Here is a 24,945-nt window from a genome sequence, read left to right as displayed (position 1 = left end):
ACATACAAGTTAGGCAGATGCTCACCTCAATAACAGATGAAAAAATAAACTAATTAATCTTCCTCTTAGAGTAAATTAAGTTCTGCAATAACAATATATGAGAATTTCTCTCTTCTTTTGACAAACTGTCAGGCTGCTTCCGCATATATTTAATAATAATAAAAATAGATAAATAACACATAAAACACCAAAAACAAAACTTTTTTTAAAAAAACATTTAGGCAGGTGGTGAAAAGCATCACTAATTTCACCTTATCTGTCAAGGATAATTCTAGTAGTCAATCTAATATAAAAATACACATTACGTATTTAATCTTTCAAGAGAAAATGCATTCTATTACCCTTCACAAGGGAGAGAAAGAAAATCTATCAAAAATACTAACTCACTGAATATAGACAGATAAATAACAAAATGGATAGGAGTGTCAGCAGGCTTTGCACCCTAAGAATGAAGTTGACCAAACTATTCTATAACATTTCAGTAACTATTTACCACTCTGATGCTGATCTTTCTTATCATAAAATAGATCATTACGATAGCAATTGACGAGAAGAATTGTAGAATTATTGTATTTGTATTGTATTTGAGGGTTCCTCTAGAGTGCCTCTTTCTCTTGCACAATATGGCTCAAAAACGAATCAGCACATTGTCATCTCATAATGGGCTGAAGCTTTGAGTTTGGTATTTTTCCATCCAGCTGTTTTAGTTCTTGAGCATCCTCAAGAAACTGTGACACACAGACACACACCCGTCATCAAAATATCAATGTTTTTGGTATCAGGGAAACCTAAAACGTCAAGATCCGTTGAAAACCACAGACTGAAACTTTTGACTAATCTAAAGCTTTTACTCCTCCCCAGTAGTCAATAGACGGCGCAAAGCAAAACTACATGTAAAGCATATTAGGCAGTAAAGGCAAAGCCTCAGTAAACAATTCCAATGCAATTTTTGTTTAGGAATTCCCTTACCTGCTGTTACTTTATTTAGAGCCACCAGGGATGTCAGAACTTTGGAGAAATTCTGCCCCTGATAAAGGTCATTTGCATCAAATGTCTGGAATAGAAAAAAAAAACAGTATTAATTTACATTTAAAACAAATCAACTCACAGATGACATACTTCATATTTAAATAAAGATTTATATTAGGAAAAAAGTAAAAGTTGTTTCTTACGTTGTAACAAAGGAAAGAAGGTGACAGACAAAACAGTGTACCATCTAGCAAGTGTAAGACACACACACTTACTATATATTTAGTAAAAAAACTTGTTTTGTTATGTCTGTTCAAATTTCTTACTTCATACAAAATATGTCAATGACATTAGAAACTGAAAGGATAAAATAAAAAAAACATTTAAAATATAATAGTGATGTCAATTTAATATTAATGTCAAAAGAATACTTTATTCTACCAAAGCATTTGTCCTGTCCATCATCACAGAAGCCCATTGCTCAGGTGATAATGTTTAATGTCACCTTTATGACAAACTAATGAAACAGTAAAACAAGCAGAAGAGCATATTTTTCAAAGTGCTCACAGAATGAGGATGCTTCACTGATCATGGCGCCTATTGGACCTGATGAAGCTGCTGCAGCTGAAACTGCAAAACTGACCCTAACAAGAGGCAGAAAACATGAAAACATCCATATCCAACACCAACATAACAGTTTTTTGTTTTGGTCCATCGTATACATAAAATTAAATACTGCATATACTCTCGGATAAGTTCTCCCGCGGATAAGTCTGAATTTGATTTTATCATATACTTTCTGGTATTTTATAATGTCGGTCATATAAGTCGAATGCGGAAAACTCATTAGTCCAAAAGATTATGGTATGCTAATGCACACCTGAGAGAGGAACCACAGGGTACACTGCCTTTTTTTCTATGTGGGTGTGGCAATGCGTTGTATAAGCGTGTGCTCCTAACCTCTCTCTGTCTCTCTATTGTGCCTACGTGACCACACGGCAACACCCGAACTATGCTGAAGTGACATTTGCACTGATTTGTGTTTTTTTGTATCTCACACCCTCATACACCTTTATCGTAAGAACATCCCTTATCTAAGATGGAGCGTTCGATCAGAAGAAAATATGAAGCTGGTTTTAAATTAAATGTCGTTCAAGAAGCAAAAGAAATTGGTAACTGCGCTGCTGCAACAAAATTTGATGTGTCTGAGAAACTGCATAAATCAAAGTCATCCAGACGATCTGGATCTGCATAATTAGATCTGGACCACCCCTATATTATATTAAATTATATATATATATAATATACACATAGAGATACACACAGTGATACCTTGACTTACGAGTGTCCCAACTAACGAGTTTTTTGAGATATGTGCAGTCTCTTGGCCGATTTTATGCTTTGAGTTGAGAGCTAAAATTTGGGTTACGAGCCAGTTTCAGTAAAGTAACAGTAGTATAGAAAACAGTATTTACACATTTGAACATAATGGTCCACATCCGACCTTTTAAAACCAAAGTATCTCCAGGCAACAGACGTGATTCCTTTTTTCGGCAAAAGTTCTTCTGTATCATCACGTTCAACTTTATCGTGAGCTACAGCTTCAGTTTTGGAATGTTCTCTGCCCATTTTCACCGTGCAATACCTACACTACCTATTTAGCAGTGTAGCAGTGAAAAAGAGCCCCCGCGCAACACATCTGTGATTAGCGGTGTAGCAGTGAAAAAGGTCCCCACTTGAACAGTTTCCCGCTGCACCACGTTCCGAACGTCGTTTTGGCAATTTAAACCAGTGTTGCAGTATAAGAAAAATCCATATCATAAAAAAAATAAAAAACGGTTTTCGGTATGAATCAGTATACCGCCCAGCACTAGTATATACATATATTATCACTGTACAGTGATCCCTCGCTATATCGCGCTTCGCCTTTCGCGGCTTCACTCCATCGCGGATTTTATATGTAAGCATATTTAAATATATATCACGGATTTTTCGCTGCTTCGCGGGTTTCTGCGGACAATGGGTCTTTTAATTTCTGGTATATGCTTCTTCAGTTGGTTTGCCCAGTTGATTTCATACAAGGGACGCTATTGGCAGATGGCTGAGAAGCTACCCAACTTACTTTCTCTCTCTCTTGCGCTGACGTAGGGGGGTGTGAGCAGGGGGGCTGTTCGCACACCTAGACGATAGGGACGTGTGCAGCTGCTTCCTGAAGGACATGCAGCACGGTGCTTTGCATACTTAAAAGCTCAAAGGGCACGTATTGATTTTTGTTTGAAAAACAAACTCTCTCTCTCTCTCTCTCCCTGCTCCTGACGGAGGGGGTGTGAGCTGCCGCCTTCAACAGCTTTGTGCCGCGGTGCTTCACATACTTAAAAGCAAACAGTCCTATTGATTTGTTTGCTTTACTCTCAGTTTCCTTTGAAGAGGAAAATATGTTTGCATTCTTTTAATTATGAGACGGAACTGTCATCTCTGTCTTGTCATGGAGCACAGTTTAAACTTTTGAAAAAGAGACAAATGTTTGTTTGCAGTGTTTGAATAACGTTCCTGTCTCACTACAACCTCCTGTGTTTCTGCGCAAATCTGTAACCCAAGCATGACAATATAAAAATAACCATATAAACATATGGTTTCTACTTCGCAGATTTTCTTATTTCGCGGGTGGCTCTGGAACGCAACCCCCGCGATGGAGGAGGGATTACTGTATATACCAGTAACGGCGCACTGCACGAATACACTTGACATGAGCATTCATAGTCTTCATACTCTTTCTCTGTACGTTTATCATTCGTTTGCTCAGAGGTTGATGCGCTCGCTGCTTCCTGAGCAGCTCTTCTTTTCTCCACCCTAGTGGGCCCGTGTTTGTGTTGCAATTACTTAGTACGTTTTCTTTAATTTTGCACTTAAGCTGGCACTTAAGTCTTCAATCTGCCTCAAGAATGATTTAAGATATGAAGAAGTAAGGGAAGTGACAGTGAAGGTGGTAGGGATGAGAATGGCGCCTGTACACATGCGCCACACGGCTGCCCTGCTGGCTGCTGCCGAGAGTTGATTCTACCATAAAATAAAAATAAAAAGAGGAATAACCTTGGAGGTCAAACATCACCCGAAAGCGGACAGTAGACGTCACGTAGTATATGTGTACCAAATTTCAGGTCAATAGGTCAAACGGCTTGCGAGCTACAGCAAAATTTAAATTAAATTTACATTAGATTTAAAATTTATTAGATTTATATTTATATTTTATTATTAGATTTAAAATCCTGGACAGAGAAACGAACAGCCACAGTAGCATATTATATATAAAGATATATATACAGTAGACTCCCACAAAGTCGCGGTTCAGAGTTTGCGGCCTCAGTCATTTGCGGATTTTTCCTTAGAACCTAACTAATAATTGTTAGCGGAAACCACAAATATCCTCCGCAATTTTTATGGCTTTTTTTGTGGCAATACTGTACTGTAGAGAGAACAGGAAGCAGCTGTACAGAAAACCGCGACTTGGGATGGTGAAAGTAGCCAATAGAATTTGAAACTGCAACTCCCAGCAGTCCCTGCAGTGGATCTGATTGATCTTCTGCTGAGGGTGCTGGGGTTGTTGAGGTCAAAGGATGTCAGCGCAGCTTTTAAAAAGGGGGCCGGTGATCAAAAGCGTAAAAAAAAAAAAAGTTTTTGTAATTTGTGTTTCAAGTTCCTGTCTGTCTGCCTTCTGTTGGGTTGCCTGTACTTATTAATTTTGTCCTGGATCGTTTCGTCTGCCGTCTGCCTGTTACTTGAGGGCTGTAAGTGGATTCATGGCCATCCTGCAAAGAAAGGAGCTCTCCTGAACCCGTCCACCCGTCTTCACCATTTCAGGAACTACTGGTAGGACTATCTGTACATTCCCATTCAATAATAATAATAATAATACATTTTATTTATATAGCGCCTTTCCATGCCCATGCATTCAACGTGCGGATCTCTGGACTATCTATTTTCATCATTACATTTTATCTGTTGCCATTTTTCATGAACTTTTTCATGATTTACTGGGTGTGTTTTGTTTGTGCTTTGTTGTATTTAATGTGTAATCGGCGTAAGGGGAACTGGGGTGGTATCGTTGTTTACTTATTTCATTTGTTTTCATTGCATTCTTTATTTGCTGTTTGATTACCGGTTTGCTTTGTTTTTGTCTCTGTTTGTGAGTGCGTCCCTGGAATCTCCACCATAAAAATAAATAAATCACCATCTTCTCGATTGCGGCTTCTCGCACAACGCTACGCTTACTTAAAAGCCTGAACAGTACCTGTCCTTTTTGGCTGATTGCTTCGTTTCTCTCTCCTCCCCCAGACATTCTCTGCTCCTGTTGTGGGTTGTGCTCCCCTATGATGTTTGTCTATTGTTTAATCGATAACTAACTGCATACTGAGCTCCTTTTACTTCTGAAAGAGACATGTTTGTTTGAAGTGTTTGAATAAAGTTCCTGTCTCTACAATCTCCTGTGTTTCTGTGCAATTCTATGACCCAAGCTGCACTAAGACTAGCCTGTAAGCATCAGTGTTTACCTCTGTGTGCTTACGTGCTGCCAGTGCAGGCACAGTTGGCTCAGTGATTTACATCCATGGCGTCAGTTGCACTTTGTACATATTGTTCTAGTAGTTTTTTTAAATAGTTTTTACAGTTCATTAGCAGTGTGTAAAATGATCAGTGTTGCAGTAATTGTGATGATCTTTGCATGAAAAAAAATGTGTTCCATTAAAATTTCACTTTTTCTTTGTTAACTGTGACGTTTACTTAAAAGGCAGCAAAAAAGTATTTGGCGTCCAGGGATGCATTAACCCCCAAGTATGTGGCAAGGGTTAGAGCCCCAAGATGCTGCCGAAACGAGCTGCACCGTCTAAGGCTTCTGGCAATGAAGAAGCGCTTGCATGAATTATAGTACATATAGCGGTAACATCAGTATTTTACAATCTAGCACTGCGGGAGACATAGCAGTACAGTATACAGGTTTACCTTTACATTCTTTATTTTTAGGTAATGTATTAAGCGGAGATTGAAATTAAATTAAAGTGTTTTGGGGGCATATTTAGGGTTTAAACTATGAAAATAGGCGTTTTTTTTAACTACATCCAAAATTCGCGGGTGGTCTTGGAACATAACCCCCGCAAATTTTGGGGGTGTACTGTATATTATATTTACACACACGCACACACACCCAACACCAATTCCAAAAAATATTGGGAGGCTGTGTAAAATGTAAATTAAAAAAAATGCAATGATCTGCAAATCACATTAACCCATACTGTATTTACTCACAATAGAACATTAAAAACATCAAATATTGAAAGGGAGATATTTTACTACTTCATGAAAAATATTAGCTCATGTTGAATTTGATGGCAGCAACATGTCTCAAAAATGTTGGGACAGGGGCAACAAAAGGCTGGAAAAGTAAGCAGTACTTAAAAGAAACAGCTGGAGGAACATTTTGCAAGTAATTAGGTTAACTGACAACATGATTGGGTATAAAAAGAGCATCTTAGAGAGACAGAGAGTCTCTCAGAAGTAAAGATGGGCAGAAAACTGCAAAGAAACTGTCTAGAAATTGTGGAACAATTTCAGAATAACGTCCCTTGACATAAAATTGTGCAGGCAGTACATCATCTTCAGTACATAATACAGTAATCCCTCCTCCATCGCGGGGGTTGCGTTCCAGAGCCACCCGCGAAATAAGAAAATCCACGAAGTAGAAACCATATGTTTGTATGGTTATTTTTATATTGTCATGCTTGGGTCACAGATTTGCGCAGAAACACAGGAGGTTGTAGAGAGACAGGAACGTTATTCAAACACTGCAAACAAACATTTGTCTCTTTTTCAAAAGTTTAAACTGTGCTCCATGACAAGACAGAGATGACAGTTCTGTCTCACAATTAAAAGAATGCAAACATATCTTCCTCTTCAAAGGAGTGCGCGTCAGGAGCACAGACTGTCAGAAAGACAGAGGAAAGCAAACAAATCAATAGGGCTGTTTGGCTTTTAAGTATGCGAAGCACCGCCGGTACAAAGCTGTTGAAGGCGGCAGCTCACACCCCCTCCGTCAGGAGCAGAGAGAGAGAGAGAGAGAGAGAGAGAGACAGAGAAAAACAAACAGTCAAAAATCAATACGTGCCCTTCGAGCTTTTAAGTATGCGAAACACCGTGCAGCATGTCGCTTCAGGAAGCAGCTGCACAGAAGATAGCAACGTGAAGATAATCTTTCAGCATTTTTAGACGAACGTCCGTATCGTCTAGGTGTGCGAACAGCCCCCCCTGCTCACACCCCCTACGTCAGGATCAGAGAAAGTCAGCGCAAGAGAGAGAGAGAGAAAAGTAAGTTGGGTAGCTTCTCAGCCATCTGCCAGTAGCGTCCCTTGTATGAAATCAACTGGGCAAACCAACTGAGGATGCATGTACCAGAAATTAAAAGACCCATTTTCCTCAGAAATCCACGAACCAGCAAAAAATCCGCGATATATATTTAAATATGCTTACATACAAAATTCGCGATAGAGTGAAGCCGCGAAAGGCGAAGCGCGATATAGCGAGGGATCACTGTATCATCAAAAGATTCTGAGAATCTGCAGAAATCTCTGTGCACAAGGGACAAGGCCGAAAATCAATACTGGATGCCCGTGATCTTTGGGCCCACAGCCATATACAGATGTATTTAACAAGAATGTATGTCTGTATGTTCCCTGAACAATTCTACACCCTTCAACTGAACTGGACCAAACTTTGTAAAGTTGCTCTCTAGAACCATACGGGCTCCCAGTGTGGTGTTGTTTTGTTTTTTGTTTTTTTCCATGACTGCTACAGTTTACACACCAGTGCCACCTGCTGGCTCATAGCAAGTGAGACATCCAATCAGACTGAAGTCAGACCAACAGACAAAATGACTAGCACTTAATATTATTTACCCTGGCCAACCCATGTATTGCTTCTACCTACTGTAATATAAAATGAAGTACTGTGCACCCTTGCAGGAGGGTGTTGGGTGAGGCTTGACCGAGTTATGGACATGCTGTACATTGCAAAGGACAATCAAAGGATTGTTGTTTAACTCCTGTTTTGTCAGCTTTTCTTCATAATTTAAGCAGTAAAAACTGCCCAATTTGGACTAAGAGTACAAGTCGGACAGGACAGAGTTCACAGTTACAACACAGAAAGGATCAGACCAAAAGCGAACATGGATGGAGAACAGGGTAGCTAGCAGTAACAACAGAGTCTCCATTTAAAAAGTACATAAACTTTTACTGTTTTTCCTTAACCCATTCTAGAAGTATACCATTGCAACTCCAGGTACTTCGGCAAGTATAATATATGCCCACTTATGCACACTAAATATAAGAATATATATCTCTCTATCTATATTATATTATATTATTAGATATATATAGATTAGACAGAGATTGATATATATATATATATATATATATATATATATATATATATCGATTGATAGATAGACTTAACCTAGGTGTATAATTACATTCAGAAACAAGAATTAAAAATAAAGTCAGCCTTTACAGTATTTGTTTCATGCATATCTATTAGTAAAAATAGACATTTCATTAAACATATGAGAATATAATTAAATTTAGCTTTTAACAAATACTATATGGTTGCGCATGTGCTTCTGGTCAAAACAGCTAGAAAAAGGTAACTTTACGATATTTTCCCCATCGATGCCAATCTGACAACAAATTCATATCATAAGTTGTACACAGGAAGCTTAACAAGGCTTTAGCTTTGTAGTCAAAATAACATCTACATCTAATCCCACACCCACCAGAGGCTAATAAAAATATTTGAAAAGTACAGGTAAAAAGTAAGAGAAAGAAATTATATTTAATATGAAGGCATTTTTTTTTTTTTTTTAAAGAGTTAACCGCAAAATGCAAAATGAATAATAAAGTAACACAAACTTTCATTGTGCTGCTTAGAAGTTGAAGCCTTCCAAAGCGTCCGTCTGGTACAAACGTTTAAGCATAACAGGACGCCAGCAGCTCTGGAAACTTCCTGTTATTCTTATTTTTTCCATATGGTTTAATGTGATTGGCTAAGCAGACAACATCCTGCCTTAAATGAGAAAAAAACTTTAGGAAGTCTGACATTATGCAAAGAGGACTTTTTTAATTTCCAACATCATCATTGCTTTGTTTACTTGGGTGCATCACAATGTCAGGAAGCTGACACACTGAACAGGCTTGAAAGTGAAGGATACTAACGTGCTGTGTCGACTTTGATTTTACAGCATACATGTTAAAAGGTGATTAACTTCATTTGATCATTTTCCCCGATATACTGAATAAATCTAAGGCAGGGGTTTTAAAATTAGAAACTGACCAGAAAAGCAGTAGATGTTTGAATAGTCCATTCTAGAAATTTTAGAGATACTAACACAAAATACTTCAAAGTAATAATAAACACCACATAAAGGCGTATTTTCTTTTGGGGATAAATAAAATACTATAAGGCAGCACGGTGGTGCAGTGGTAGCGCTGCTGCCTCGCAGTAAGGAGACCTGGGTTTGTGTCCCGGGTCCTCCCTGCGTGGAGTTTGCATGTTCTCCCCGTGTCTGCGTGGGTTTCCTCCAACAGTCCAAAGACATGCAGGTTAGGTGCATTGGCGATCCTAAATTGTCCCTAGTGTGTGCTTGGTGTGCAGGTGTGTGTGTAGCCTGCAGTGGGCTGGCGCCCTGCCCAGGATTTGTTCCTGCCTTATGCCCTGTGCTGGCTGGGATTGGCTCCAGCAGACCCCCATGACCCTGTGTTAGAATATAGCAGGTTGGATAATGGATGGATGGATAAAGTACTATAAATCCATTGTATTTCATTCAATAAAGGTTGATTGATTAATTAGCTGAAATATTTGATTTATGTGAAAACACACAACTAACTGTGTATAATACTGATTAAAATCTTCATGGAAGTATTTTTTATTCTTTTTTTTTTTTTTAAGAATACTTAAAACAACAGTATGAAGGATGCTTTTTGCTAGTCTGAATTTTTGTCAATAAGACAAAATTAACATATGTTACTTTTTGTCTTATGTAACTTATAACAAGTTTGTCTCTTGTGCTACTCATTTCTTTGGCATTTTCTATTTAAAAAAAGGTCTAGCCTCCATTTTTTTTATAATATTCATTATTCTGCTAAAACTAAACATGCCAGTGTTTCAGTTTAGGCACACTGCAAGTGAACAGATAGGCTGAAGTGCCACTTACAACAATACATACGTTCAGAAGTGTGTTGCTGGGGTTCTAATTAAACAGCAGTGTGCAGATGGTGCTATCGAGTTTGATCCTCCTTACTACCAGACAAGGGCTCAATGAACTGAACTTTTTAGTGACATATTTTGCTCTCCATAATACATGCTATTTGTTTTTATGATTAATACACTCAGTGGTCACTTAATTAGATGTCTAGTTACACCCCCTTTATCCCTAAAGTAAGCATACATTCGTTATTCAAGGCAAGGATTTAACTAGCTGCCTTAAACATTTCTTATGGGGGTATGGTCCTTGTTGACTCCATAGTGTTATGCAGCTCCTGCTGATGTTTCAGCACCGCTGTGTTGGATCAGTACTAAAATTTTGACTTTGGCATTAATACCAGCTTTCGCACCTCACTACTGGTACCAAAACTTTACCAAAGCAAATAACAGATAACATCCCAACTCCTAACGTCCATTCCACAGAGTCTTCCTGGATTACGTACTCTGAAATCCAATATAAGGAGTGAAGGATGGAGGGGGTGGCCCCCCTTGTAGCCTCCAATGTGTTTATATTAATATATAAATTTGAAGAGCAGAGGTAGGGGAGAACTCCCCACACCAGGATAAACTGAAACAGATACATTAATTATATTTAATTGAAGACTAGGGTGGCAAATACGTTAATAAAAGACTAAGTGCAAGGTGCTTGAAAACTATCATTTACTTCCGGAACAAAACTTAAAAACATGCTGGTACCGTACTAGAGCTGTCAAATTGAAATGTTCAAATTAAAAATAAGTAAATATTCACTTGAGCTTAGATTAACTATGCTATCATTACAAGTATATTTGTACATGCGACAGCCACAGCAAGAACAAACACCAACAGACAAAAAACAAATCCCAGTGATACTTGGACAACTGCTATTTAATTATAAGAGAACTCACAATCCAGAGCAGCTACACCCTATAACCGGCCATCCTGTCAAAAATGGAAGCGCTATCCCTCACTCCCGTCACTCATCTCTTCCTACACAGGTGCCCTGCGCCTTCATCACAGCCCACCATGCAGCAGCAAGACACACTGCAATAGGTTTGTAGTGCAGGACACAAGCAGAGTGCTATAAACAGGAGCCATGGGAACATTGTCACAAGTGTTTGCTTCGTGTTTTGCAAACACACTGCGAGTAAAGAAAAAAAAAAAAGTAAAAATATAAATAATGACATAGAAAAGCACAGTGTGAGCACATGCAACTCAAAAGCATTTAAGCTCCTTTTTGTGGCTGCTTTTATGGCTCGCTGTCCTGACAAGGACTCTGGGTCAGTTAGTAAGACTGCATCAGTGGGAGAATAGCCAGTGAAGTAAAGCAGCAGGCAAGAGGCAGCCTGGTTGAAGGCAGATTGGTTTTATTATTTTGGAAGTGTCCAATGGGCACCACTACCATTTAAATTGTGACATTCAAAATAAAAAGTCAGTTGGGCACCACTGGACTCGTCACAGTATCAAGTCAGTATCAAGTTGGGCTAATATTTCCAGTTCAAATTATTTTAGGCAGTGTGTGTCAAACCCAAAGCCGCATAAAACAGAGACTAATTGTGGGACAGAGCGTGTTTACTGACATGAATCTCTTTAAAGTGTGGATTTTAAAGTGCTGTAATAAAAGGAAACTCAAACTTTTGACAGTTATTTTCCATTTGCTTTAATGAGAAGGTCTTAGCATTAAACAACAATTAGCAATCTCAGGTTTAAGAGTAAATGGGTCAGAATCAGGTACAAAATGATTCTTTTAGATCACCAGACAATTGTTTAGACAAACTGCTCCAAGTTCACTTCTAGAACAAACTGCACAGCAGTGGGATAGAAAAAGAAAAAAACATATGTAGTCAAGGGGTCTGGCTGTAAGTTTTACTAATAAAGATAAAAACTGACCATTCAAAATTACTAAAAGGCTGATCGTGCAGTGCAAAAACAGATCTGTATAATACTGCAGCTTTGCATTGTGCACCTGGATGAACACAATGCCAAAATTAGCGCAAGTAAAAGAACCAAGTATTTTTTTACAATTCAATGTCAGCTTTTGCCTTTGAATAAGACCTTTTTTAAATAAACTAGGGGGCTTTGCCCCCTGCTCGCTTCGCTCACCACCACCCAGGCCTGCGCTACACGCTAGCCTCTTTGCGGTTCGGCTGCTCGTATATGGGGATGCAGTTTTACAATTTAAACAGATTTATTATGCATATGTAACAATTCCCATGAAAATAACAAAGTAACTATTTTACATTACAGTGAGTAATTAACAATATCAAAAAAATAGTAAAACATAATAATTTGAAAGTAAGTTATGTTTCATGTTGCGTTAGTTATTTGTTGTGTAATACGATTTTGTTCTGTTTGGCTTTGAAATTAACACGCAAAAACGTTTTAAACTTAATTTTTACTGAAGTTTTACAGTAAAAGTGTATTTTTTTAATTAAATTTTCATCAATATCACATTGAATTTTGATTCCATGTTTGGACTTTCATCGTGACAATGCAACGTATAACTGCCCATGAGTGAATTTCATTTCTTTCTCTCTATTAAATAAAATGACTTTTTCGAATGCTTGGCTCTGAGATTTGTAAATTGTCTTTGCAAAAGCTATTCTAATGGGAAACTGTTAACATTTTAATATGAATGGCATATCAAGATCTCCTTTGGTGTCTAATGTTATCCCCTGAAGATGTACTACATTACCTTTCTTGGATACATCCATCTTTCTACAGTAATTCGTAAAGAGGAAGGGAGGACAGTGTTAACGGTTGTAGATATTCTTCGTGATATTGTAAATTGATGTTTTTATCTTCCACACGATCACCACCAACTGTTTCAGCAAAGTCTATTGATACACATTTAACCAATTTCCTGTGTACCCGATCGACATTTTTGTCGTTAATTCGTTTGACTTCACATATTTTCTCTGTGCTAGGATTACCAGTGTACTCATTTTTACTGTTGATAACCCTTCGTGATGAAATTCTTTGGACATAACATGTCTTCTTTAATTGGGAACTTAAGGTGAGGAGAACATTAAAATTTATAAGAGCTGAGAGAGCAGGAGCTATGTCTGACAAAAGCATTCACACGAATGAGAGGTGAGAGTACCATGTGCGTGGTTGAATATGGTTTAGAGGAGAGCGCGACTTGAAAACTTCTCTTAAAAAAAGTAGTCTTTTCACAGGATTTTTTTGTATATAACAGAGAGATTCAAATTATATTTGAATAGCAATGTTCAATCTGACAGCCCTGTACTGTACTATTTTAAAAATTGTTAATTTCACTTAATTTTTAGTACTGGTATACCATGCGGTTTTAGCCCTACATGCTGTGAACCTCTTATTTCACTTTATTCAAAAGGTGTATTGCTGGATTAAGATCTGAGCACTGCATAGGCCACTGGAGTAACAGAAGTCATTCTCATGTGCACAGAACCAACTTGAGATGATACATGATTTGTGACACAGCACAGTACTTATTTGAAAAGGGGTGGATAATGTCCATAAAGGACTGCAAATGATCAGCAAAAAATGCTTAGGTACACATTCAAATGACACTCCATCCATATTAAGATACACTATCGGTCAAAAGTTTTAGAACACCTCAGATTTACTTGAAATGTAATCAAATTGAAATGCAATGAATGACCTAAAATGATGAAAAGGTAAACAGTAAATTACCAGAGGTTTATATTTAAGGTTTAGCTTAGCAAAAACCGAAAAAAGGAAATATCAGAATTTTAAAAATGAGCCTTTTTCAGGGAACAACTAAAAAAAGGTTACAACTCTACTTTAAGACAGACAGAGGGTTTTTAAGTAATCAACAGAAGCTGGGACACCTGTGCAAATTGTATGCTTCAACATGCAAGGCTTAATTTACTTTAATTGCTGCAGAACATCTGTAGGTTGTAACCTATCAGTTGTTCCCTGAAGAAGGAACTTGACTGATTAAGTATGAAGAAAAACTGAGGTGTTCTAAAACTTTTGACTGGTCGTGTACTTAATGTGTACCAGAAAAACATTCCATACAATTACACTACAACTGCTGGTCTGTACCATTAACACAAAGCAGGATTTATGCAATGATTCATGATATTTAAAGCAAACTCCAACCATCCTATCATTTGCAGGTTGCAGAAGAAAAACAAAATCAAGGTTCATCAGAACAGGTGACATTTTTTCAATCTTCAATAATTTTCTTTAGCCTCACTTGCAAGAGTGTAACCCACCATGGTGTTCTATTATTATTATTGCCCATCTGCTTTATTGTTCAACATTCTACATTTCTGTATCTGAGATATCCTTCTTGTCACTGCTGTTGTAAAGAGCTCTCGTTTGTGTATATATGCACATTCTGTTGGCATGAACGAGTCTGGCCATTCTCTTCCAATCCATCACATTTTCAAGGTGTTTTGCCCATAGTGGCACACATTAGAAAAATTTTGTTAATTGCACCATTATCTACAAACTCTAGAGACTGTTTTGCATAAAAATTACAGGAAGGCAGCTAATTCTGAGAACTTGACTGACCACATCGAGCACCTAACAATACTACCATTGATGGTGACACTTAGACTGTACATTTTCCCAATTCAAATATTTGGTTGAACAGCAATAAAATCTCTTGACCGTGCCTGTATATTATACATATTGAATTGTTGTCACATAAATTGTCTATTTGGAGGAGCTGGTGATTTGCACTGAGAAGTAGTTGGATGTAATAAACTGGCTACAGTGGGTACTATTGATTTACTTTATTGACAAAGCAACATCTCTTCTGTGAAATTTAATTGAGCTCAGTTTCTCCCTGTAATGATTTTTCTTATTGAGAAGTGTGGCTCCTAACACATACTGCAAACATGCAGGTAAGGTTAAGTAGGGACTCTAAATTTACTCATTGTAGGAGTATTTGGGAGTGTACAACAAAAACATTTTATTTCTTGTAAAGCCCAAAAATCACACAAGGAATGCCTCAATGGGCTTTAACAGGCTCGGTTATTTGAAAGTTCCCCAATCTTGATTCCCTAAAAAGAAAAAAAATTAACTCCTCCGCAAAAAATTTTAGGGGTATGGGAACAAGTAGAAATCTTGGGAATGGCAATTCAGAGAGAGTAAGAGAGAGAGAGAGAAAAAAAGACCCCCTTCCAGCTAGATTGGGTGTGTAATGGATGTCAAAAACAATACTGAGCTCGATGGGTAATCTATCACAGCCACCTCAGAAATACAATACAACACTACAAATTACTTTGTTCTTGCACAGCGCTCATCACCAAGTGCAGGCGCAGCGCACCGTGACAAATCTCATGCAAGAATTGATTATACCACTAACTAATTACAAAACTATCACATATATGGATACAGATTTGTTAAAATGCATCAAAAATCTAAGAAAAAACTAATTAATAAAACTAATAACAATATCTGTCCATCAGTTGATTGCAAAATCACTGTCAGATTGCAAAAAAGGAGTCAGACAAGCACGAGTCATGGAGACCTTGGCCAGCCAGCCATATCCCCCCTGCTGGCCATTCCACAGCTGATTTAGTGCATCTGATGAAAGGACCCTTCTACCCGATGATTCCATTTCTCCTTTATCCGAGATGCCTTTTCAATGGCAGGCAAAGTTTCATGGTAGGAGTGTAGCATGTAGGGGACTGGTATCCCATGGAAGGTTGGCTCTTGAACGTATCCACTGTTATCATAACAAACTCCTTGCTAGCCTGCATTGTAAAATTCAAGTACAAAAACAGATGGATAGATCTGTAACTTTAACCAGTACTGTGCAACATCATTTACTGCAAACCCTCCCAAACAGGCTACACACTAAAAGACCAAAGCAAATATACTAGTAACTGGCAGTCTTCAACAATAAATACTTAACGATTGTTGTAATGGCCAATCTTAGAAAGTTAAAGCTTTGACTTAAACCCATATTAGTGTTTGATTAATTTGAAGAGAGTATAAAATTTATTTTCTTGGTAAGAATTGCAAGAAAGAATGAAGTGTCAGACATGTTCTTTGCAGCACCCAGATATCCTGCACATCAAAAAAGAGGATGGAGCAACATCTAAAGCTACAGCTAGTGTGGCAACATCTACTGAAGGGGAAGCCGAGACTGGAACTCGTGCCTTTACTGGGGCTGGTGAAGACTCTGCACTGTATGTCGTTCCTGTTAAGGTAAAATCTAAGAAGAGTGAAAAGTATGTACAAACATATGCCTTTATAGACCCACAGTAACAATCTGCACTGAAAAGCTCCAAAGATAACACTGGCCTACAAAAAAAATATTTTTTGTTTGCTACTGGGAAATTTAGAGTATCCCTTTATTACGTTTTTTACACTGATTTCATATATGAAATCGGAATTAAGCTAGCACATCAGATTATTGAAATACAGCAAAACCTTGGATTGCAAGTAACTTGTTCTGCGAGTATTTTGCAAGAGGAGCAAAAATTTTTACTTGATAAACGAGTGAGGTCTTGCAATACGAGTAGTATGTATACGCTTTGTCTGCTGAGCATCACATGATCGCAACATGATCTCACTGCGGGATTGTGGGTAATCGTCTCCCATGCTCTGTCTCAGTCGGTGTGCCTCAGTCATATAGTCAATATCCGTATGAGCGTATACTGTTTACTATAGCTTGGTGACCACGTGAGGCTGCACTTCCATGCACTTTTATGACCTGTTGTGTCATATTCAGACCATCCTTCATCATTCTGACACCATGCAGCTAGACTCTCCTTGAAATTCACTATTTTGGATACACTCTGCCTTTTTCACATCGCCGCATAGTAAGAAACAAAAAAAAAAAAACACCTTGCAGAGTGCGCAGTGAAAACCTAGTGCATCTCTGCCACACTATAGGCAGCTGTCTTTAAATAGACACCAAAATTAAGATCACATCAGATTAGGAAGCATGCACTGGAACAGCACGTTGCTGCACCCACCACATGACAAAATAGCTCGGGATCCCAGTTGGTAAGCCCCCCTGGCAGACATGCGGTCCAGTCCCACTCTGTGGAAATGACCATCTATCTGCCAAAGCCAGGTGTTACGTGGGGGGTCCTCTCAGCCTGGTCCAGCCACTTGGATCCTTAACAATGAGGGTCCTGTGAGCTGCTCACCCTCAGGGAAATCACACCACATAGTTGTAGTGCCGTAACTGAAGCTCCCTCACAATGCCGGTAATGTGCCTCATTCAGGACTCTGTGACCAACTGCTCATTAAACACAAAGTCAAACCAACGGTACCCAAGGATTCTCCAAAGAGACACACACGAAGGAGTCCAGTCTTCATCTCAGATCATTGGAAAGCATCCATGTCTCGGAAACCTTATAGAAAAATGGGAAGCACCAGGACTCTAAAGACTTGGAACTTCGTTCTTTTGCAAAGATATTAGGAGCGCCACACTCCCCATTCCAGCGACCTCATGACCCCCCCATGCTCTCCCAATCCGTCTACTGACTTCATAGGAAGAGTCACCAGAGACATGAATGTCACTGCCCAGGTAAGTAAACCTCTCAACAAGGTCGACACTCTCTCTGCTGACAGACATACTGCTGATAGCTATGCCCAAGAGATCATTAAATTAAGATCATGAAGAATTAAGTCTTTTGTTTCCTAGTCAAAAAAAAAATTAGATAAAAAATGATTGCATGGACCAAAAATCCAAAACATCTGGTAGTCCACCAAGCTTTAAGACTATGTAGTTAAGGTAGTCCGAAATTGAAAACTGGCAGTCCTAGGAATCCAGGCTGTTGATTTATCGTCTCCTGCAAATACTTTTCATTAAGGTGTCTATGAATAGTCTATAAATCCAAAGAAAATGTTGACAGGTTTTGCCCTAAAATCAATCATCCATCCATCATCAAATATGTATAATCCAGTTAAGAACTGCAGGGGTCAAACCCTATCTGAATGGCATCATGCACAAGGCAAGAATCAAACTCAGACATGACATCAGCCCCTCACTAATCACACACTTCCTCATCTGAAGCTTTTCAGATTTCATAAATACAATAACTAACATACACACCTTTGGGATATACGAAGAAAAAAACAATGTAAAAACAGCAAGAATGTGCAAATGCCACACAGATGGTAACAATGCTTGAATATGGAACTAGGACTCTTACATTATCAGGCAGACCCAATAACCATTAATCTTTAAAGTGAGATGCATTAAAATAAAAGTTTCAGGTTTCATTTCCCCATTTTAAAGCTAAGCATCTGTGTGGTAGGCAAAGGTTGAAAAATCATTAAAGCAAACTTAATTTGAAAATCTAGAAAAACAGGTTGAATAAGCGTCCACACCCCTTAAACTGCAAATGTGCTCTGGTGAAAGTTACTGTGAAAAATCAAACAACTGGGAAACAGGCCTATATCTCTTTTGAACTATAACTCCTCTTTATTTCAAAATTAATTCAGATATTTTTTGTATTTCAAATAAAGAGTAAACTGAGCACCACACACCATTTTCAAAAGACGTCTAGAAAAGAAGCTGCACAAAGGCTCTAAAAAACAATTCAGATGTGTTATGTCTCCCCGTTACACAGTCTACACTATCATTAGAATACACATTGCAACATATAAATCTGAGAGATAATTGTCTACCGCAGGTCTGAAACTACATGAAAAGCCAAAGTAATGTTATGTTGTCTACCACTACTACTTTATATATGATTTACAAATTTTATCTTTATACAGTAATGACTCTTGATTTAAATAGCTCCTTTTGATACCAGCTGTTTAAAATATCTGTCAGGTACACTTCCAACATGTCCCTGGTGGTTGTTTATGGTGTTTTCTTGTATTAGATGTGTTCTTTTCTTGTATAGTGTACAGTTAATACTTCATTTTTGATGTTTTGCTGCTTAGTAGTGTAAAGCCAGTGATTATAGCCCATGATACTAACAGTGCCATATTAAAAAGGAATTGATTGATTAATCATTTGGAAATGGAGGATTAAAGGCACCCCCAACACACAGACTTAATTACTTTATAGGAGAAAACATGGAAATATGATCAGAACATTAGAAAAGTATGAACAGGTAATTCAACCCAACATTAGAACACTCTAGACGAGAACAGGCCATTCAGCCCAAGAAAGCTCGCCAGTCCTATCCAATTATTTCTTCCAAAACAGCATCAAATCGAGTTATGAAAGTTCCTAAAGTCTTACTGTCTACCACACTACTTGGTCGCTTATCGTTTTCTGTGCAAAGAAAAACTTCCTAATGTTTGTGTGAAATTTCCCCTTAACAAGTCTCCAATGGTGTCCATGTGTTCTTGATGAACTAATTTTAAAATAACAGTCTCGATCCACTGTACTGATTCCCTTCATAATTTTAAACACTTCAATCATGTCACCTCTTAATCTTCGTTTGCTTAAACTGTAAGGGCTCAGTCCTTTTAATCTTTCCTCATAATTTATCCCCTGTAGCCCTGGAATCAGCCTAGTCACTCTTCTCTGGACCTTTTCTACATAGTGCTGCTATGTCCTTTTTGTAGCCTGGAGAGCAAAACTGCACACAGGACTCCAGATGATGCCTCACCAGTGTGTTATAAATTGTGAGCAGAACCTCCTGTGACTTGTACTTCACACATCAAGGCGCTATATAACCTGACATTCTGTTTGCCTTCTTAATGGCTTCTGAACACTGTCTGTAAGTTGATAGCTTAGTGTCCACTATGACTCCTAAATCCTTCTAATAAGGTGGACTCTCGATTTTCCGACCACCCATTGCGTATTCAAACCTAACATTTTTACTTCCTATGTGTAATATTTTACATTTATCCATCCATCCATCCATCCATCCATCCATCCATCCATCCTCTTCCGCTTATCCGAGGTCGGGTCGCGGGGGCAGCAGCTTGAGCAGAGATGCCCAGACTTCTCTCTCTCCGGCCACTTTTTCTAGCTCTTCCGGGAGAATCCCGAGGCGTTCCCAGGCCAGCCAGGAGACATAGTCCCTCCAGCGTGTCCTGAGTCTTCCCCGGGGCCTCTTCCCGGTTGGACGTGCCCGGAACACCTCACCAGGAGGCATCCTGATCAGATGCCCGAGCCACCTCATCTGACTCCTCTTGATGCGACGGAGCAGCGGCTCTACTCTGAGCCCCTCCCGGATGACTGAGCTTCTCACCCTATCTTTAAGGGAGAGGCCAGACACCCTGCGGAGAAAACTCATTTCAGCCGCTTGTATTCGCGATCTCGTTCTTTCGGTCACTACCCATAGCTCATGACCATAGGTGAAGGTAGGAACATAGATCGACTGGTAAATTGAGAGCTTTGCCTTACGGCTCAGCTCCTTTTTCACCACGACAGACCGATGCAGAGCCCGCATCACTGCGGACGCCGCACCGATCCGCCTGTCGAGCTCACGCTCCATTCTTCCCTCACTCGTGAACAAGACCCCGAGATACTTGAACTCCTCCACTTGGGGCAGGATCTCGCTCCCAACCCTGAGAGGGCACTCCACCCTTTTCCGGCTGAGGACCATGGTCTCAGATTTGGAGGTGCTGATTCCCATCCCAGCCGCTTCACACTCAGCTGCGAACCGATCCAGAGAGAGCTGAAGATCACGGCCTGATGAAGCAAACAGGACAACATCATCTGCAAAAAGCAGTGACCCAATCCTGAGTCCACCAAGCCGGACCCCCTCAACACCCTGGCTGCGCCTAGAAATTCTGTCCATAAAAGTTATGAACAGAATCGGTGACAAAGGGCAGCCCTGGCGGAGTCCAACTCTCACTGGAAACGGGTTCGACTTACTGCCGGCAATGCAGACCAAGCTCTGACACCGATCGTACAGGACCGAACAGCTCTTATCAGGGGGTCCGGTACCCCATACTCTCGGAGTACCCCCCACAGGATTCCCCGAGGGACACGGTCGAACGCCTTTTCCAAGTCCACAAAACACATGTAGACTGCCATGCACCCTCCAGGACCCTGCTAAGGGTGTAGAGCTGGTCCACTGTTCCACGACCAGGATGAAAACCACACTGTTCCTCCTGAATCCGAGGTTCGACTATCCGACGGACCCTCCTCTCCAGAACCCCCGAATAGACTTTTCCAGGGAGGCTGAGGAGTGTGATCCCTCTGCAGTTGGAACACACCCTCCGGTCCCCCTTCTTAAAGAGGGGGACCACCACCCCGGTCTGCCAATCCAGAGGCACTGTCCCTGATGTCCATGCGATGTTGCAGAGACGTGTCAACCAAGACAGCCCTACAACATCCAGAGCCTTGAGGAACTCCGGGCGTATCTCATCCACCCCCGGGGCCCTGCCACCAAGGAGTTTTTTGACCATCTCGGTGACCTCAGTCCCAGAGATGGGGGAGCCCACCTCCGAGTCCCCAGGCTCTGCTTCCTCATTGGAAGGCATGTTAATGGGATTGAGGAGGTCTTCGAAGTACTCCCCCCACAGACCCACAACGTCCCGAGTCGAGGTCAGCAGCGCACCATCCCCACCATACACAGTGTTGACACTGCACTGCTTCCCCCTCCTGAGACGCCGGACGGTGGACCAGAATCTCCTCGAAGCCGTCCGAAAGTCGTTCTCCATGGCCTCCCCAAACTCCTCCCATGCCCGAGTTTTTGCCTCAGCAACCACCGAAGCCGCATTCCGCTTGGCCTGCCGGTACCTATCAGCTGCCTCCAGAGTCCCACAGGACAAAAGGGACTGGTAGGACTCCTTCTTCAGCTTGATGGCATCCCTCACCGCCGGTGTCCACTAACGGGTTCGGGGATTGCCGCCACGACAGGCACCGACTACCTTACAGCCACAGCTCCGGTCAGCCGCCTCAACAATAGAGGCACGGAACATGGCCCATTCGGACTCAATGTCCCCCACCTCCCTCAGGAAATTGTCGAAGTTCTGCCGGAGGTGGGAGTTGAAGCTACTTCTGACAGGGGGCTCTGCCAGACGTTCTCAGCAGACCCTCACAACACGTTTGGGCCTACCAGGCCTGACCGGCATCCTCCCCCACCATAGGAGGCAACTCACCACCAGGTGGTGATCAATTGACAGCTCAGCCCCTCTCTTCACCCGAGTGTCCAAGACATGTGGCCGCAGGTCCGACGGCACGACCACAAAGTCGATCACCGAACTGAGGCCTAGGGTGTCCTGGTGCCAAGTGCACATATGAACACCTCTATGCTGAACATGGTGTTTGTTATGGACAATCCGTGACGAGCACAGAAGTCCAATAACAAAACATCACTCGGGTTCAGATCGGGGGGGCCATTCCTTCCAATCACGCCCTTCCAGGTCTCACTGTCATTGCCCACGTGAGCACTGAAGTCTCCCAGCAGTACGAGGGAGTCCCCAGAAGGTATGCCCTCTAGCACCCCCTCCAGGGACTCCAAAAAGGGTGGGTACTCCGAACTGCTGTTTGGTGCATACGCACAAACAACAGTTAGGACCCGTCCCTCCACCCGAAGGCGGAGGGAGGCTGCCCTCTTGTCCACCGGGGTAAACCCCAATGTACAGGCTCCAAGTCGGGGGGGCAATAAGTATGCCCACACCAGCTCGGCGCCTCTCACCGGGGGCAACTCCAGAGTGGTAGAGAGTCCAGCCCCTCTCAAGGAGATTGGTTCCAGAGTCCAAGCTGTGCGTCGAGGTGAGTCCGACTATATCTAGCCGGAACCTCTCAACCTCGCGCACTAGCTCAGGCTCCTTCCCCTTCAGAGAGGTGACATTCCACGTCCCAAGAGCCAGCTTCTGTAGCCGAGGATCGCACCGCCAAAGTCCCCGCCTTCGGCCACCACCCAACTCACACTGCACCCGACCTCCTTGGCCCCTCCCATTCGGGCTGTGCCCGACCGAGCCCTATGGGTACAAGCCCGGCCACCCGGTGCTCATCATCGAGCCCCACCTCCAGGCCTGGCTCCAGAGTGGGGCCCCGGTGACCCGCGTCCGGGCGAGGGAAAACGCCGTCCAAATTTTTTATTCGTCATAGGAGGTTATATTGAACCGCACTTTGTCTCATCCCTCACCTAGGACCAGTTTGCCTTGGGTGGCCCTACCAGGGGCATAAAGCCCCGGACAACAGAGCTCCTAGGATCATTGGGACACACAAACCCCTCCACCACGGTAAGGTGGCAGTTCGAGGAGGGGATTATTTTACATTTACTGACATTATATTTCATCTGCCACAAATCTGCCCAAGCCTGTATGCTATCCAAGTCCTTTTGTAATGATATAATGAATTCCAAATTATCTGCTAATCCACCTATCTTGATATCATCTGCAAACTTAACCAGCTTGTTACTTATATTCCTATCTAAATCATTTAACAGAGCTAGTTTAAGTCGACTTTTGAACATCTCTAGAGTCTTACTGTCCACCAAACTACTCACTCACTTATTCCATGTGCCTATGGTCCTCTGTGTGAAGAAGAATTTCCTAACATTTGTGCGAAATTTACCTTTAAGTAGTTTCCAACTGTGCTCCTGGGTTCTTGATGAACTCATTTTCAAATAACAGCCTTGATCCAGTGTACTAATTCCTTTCATAATTTTAAATACAGTGGAACTTCGGTTCACAACCATAATTCGTTCCAAACCTCTGGTCGTAAACCGAATTGGTCATGAACCGAAGCAATTTCCCCCATAGGATTGTATGTAAATACAATTAATCCATTCCAGACCGTACGAACTGTATGTAAATATATTTTTAAAAATATTTTTAAGCACAAATATAGTTAATTACACCATAGAATGCACAGTGTAATAGTAAACTAATGTAAAAACATTGAATAACACTGACAAACACCCAGGCTCCCTGCTCATCCCCCTCTCTCTCTCTCTCTCTCTCTCTCACATTGCAGCAGTTCATGTCTGACCGAGAACAATGCAACACGTGCAGAAATCATCAGCGCGCACAAACCGAAAGGGAAACTGGCTTGTTCGTATACCGAGTGTGTGGTTGTGAACTGAGGCAAAAGTTTGGCGAACTTTTTGGTCGTAAACCGAGTTGTACGTGTACCGAGGCGTTCGTGGACCGAAGTTCCACTGTACTTCAATCATGTCACCATATTAATCTCTGTTTGCTTAAACTAAAGAAGTTCACCTCCTTATCTTTCCTCCTAACTCACTTCCTGTAGTCCTGGAATCAATCATCTCTGGACTTTTTCTAGTGCTGTTATGTTTTTTTTAAGCCCAGAGACCAAAGCTCCACGCAGTACATTATAAAGCTTAATCATAACTTCTTATGATTTGCACTCTACACATTACAGCATTATATAACCCAACATTCTGTTATCCTTCTTAATGGTTTCTGAACACGGTCTATAATTTCAGAGTCCACTATGACTTCTAGATTCCTTATATAAGCATTACTTTCAATTTTCAGACGCCCATTGTGTATTCAAAACCAACATTTTTACTTCCTATGTGTAACACTTTACATTTACTTACATTTCATCTACCACAAATCTGTCCAATCCTGGAGGAGTGTAAATTATCTGAAAACCCACCTATCCTGGTATTATCTATAAATCTAACAATATTCCTATTCAGATCATTTACGTATATTAACTCTTTTAGGGCTAATTTTTTTTTTGTTTCTTTTCTCCCAGGGCTGAATATTTTTCCAAAAACTAACATTTTTTAAAAAAGAACACAAAGCAATTGTTTAACATATCAAATCAACAAAAAATATTTACTTTTGACAAATGTTACTGTCTTGCATGTTGTATGA

The 24,945-nt window shown here is 40.7% G+C and overlaps 1 protein-coding gene across 3 annotated transcripts in view; it reads right to left on the bottom strand.

Moving 5' to 3' along the window:
* arhgef7b (Rho guanine nucleotide exchange factor (GEF) 7b) overlaps positions 1-24,945 on the bottom strand; it is a 252,559-nt gene that overhangs the window by 157,849 nt on the left and 69,765 nt on the right. For 2 of the 3 annotated variants that reach the window (XM_051926338.1, XM_051926339.1), the window contains exon 3: positions 970-1,054. In XM_051926338.1, the coding sequence (XP_051782298.1) occupies positions 970-1,054 (85 nt within the window). Of the gene's footprint in view, positions 1-969; positions 1,055-8,918; positions 9,062-24,945 lie in introns of those variants that run through there. The other variant, XM_051926340.1, reaches the window with a different exon arrangement.

Source organism: Erpetoichthys calabaricus, chromosome 4 (genome assembly GCF_900747795.2).
Source record: "Erpetoichthys calabaricus chromosome 4, fErpCal1.3, whole genome shotgun sequence".
NCBI classification, from domain to species: domain Eukaryota; kingdom Metazoa; phylum Chordata; class Cladistia; order Polypteriformes; family Polypteridae; genus Erpetoichthys; species Erpetoichthys calabaricus.
Note: the sequence above shows the minus strand (reverse complement) of the source record. Positions and strands in the feature narration are given on the sequence as shown.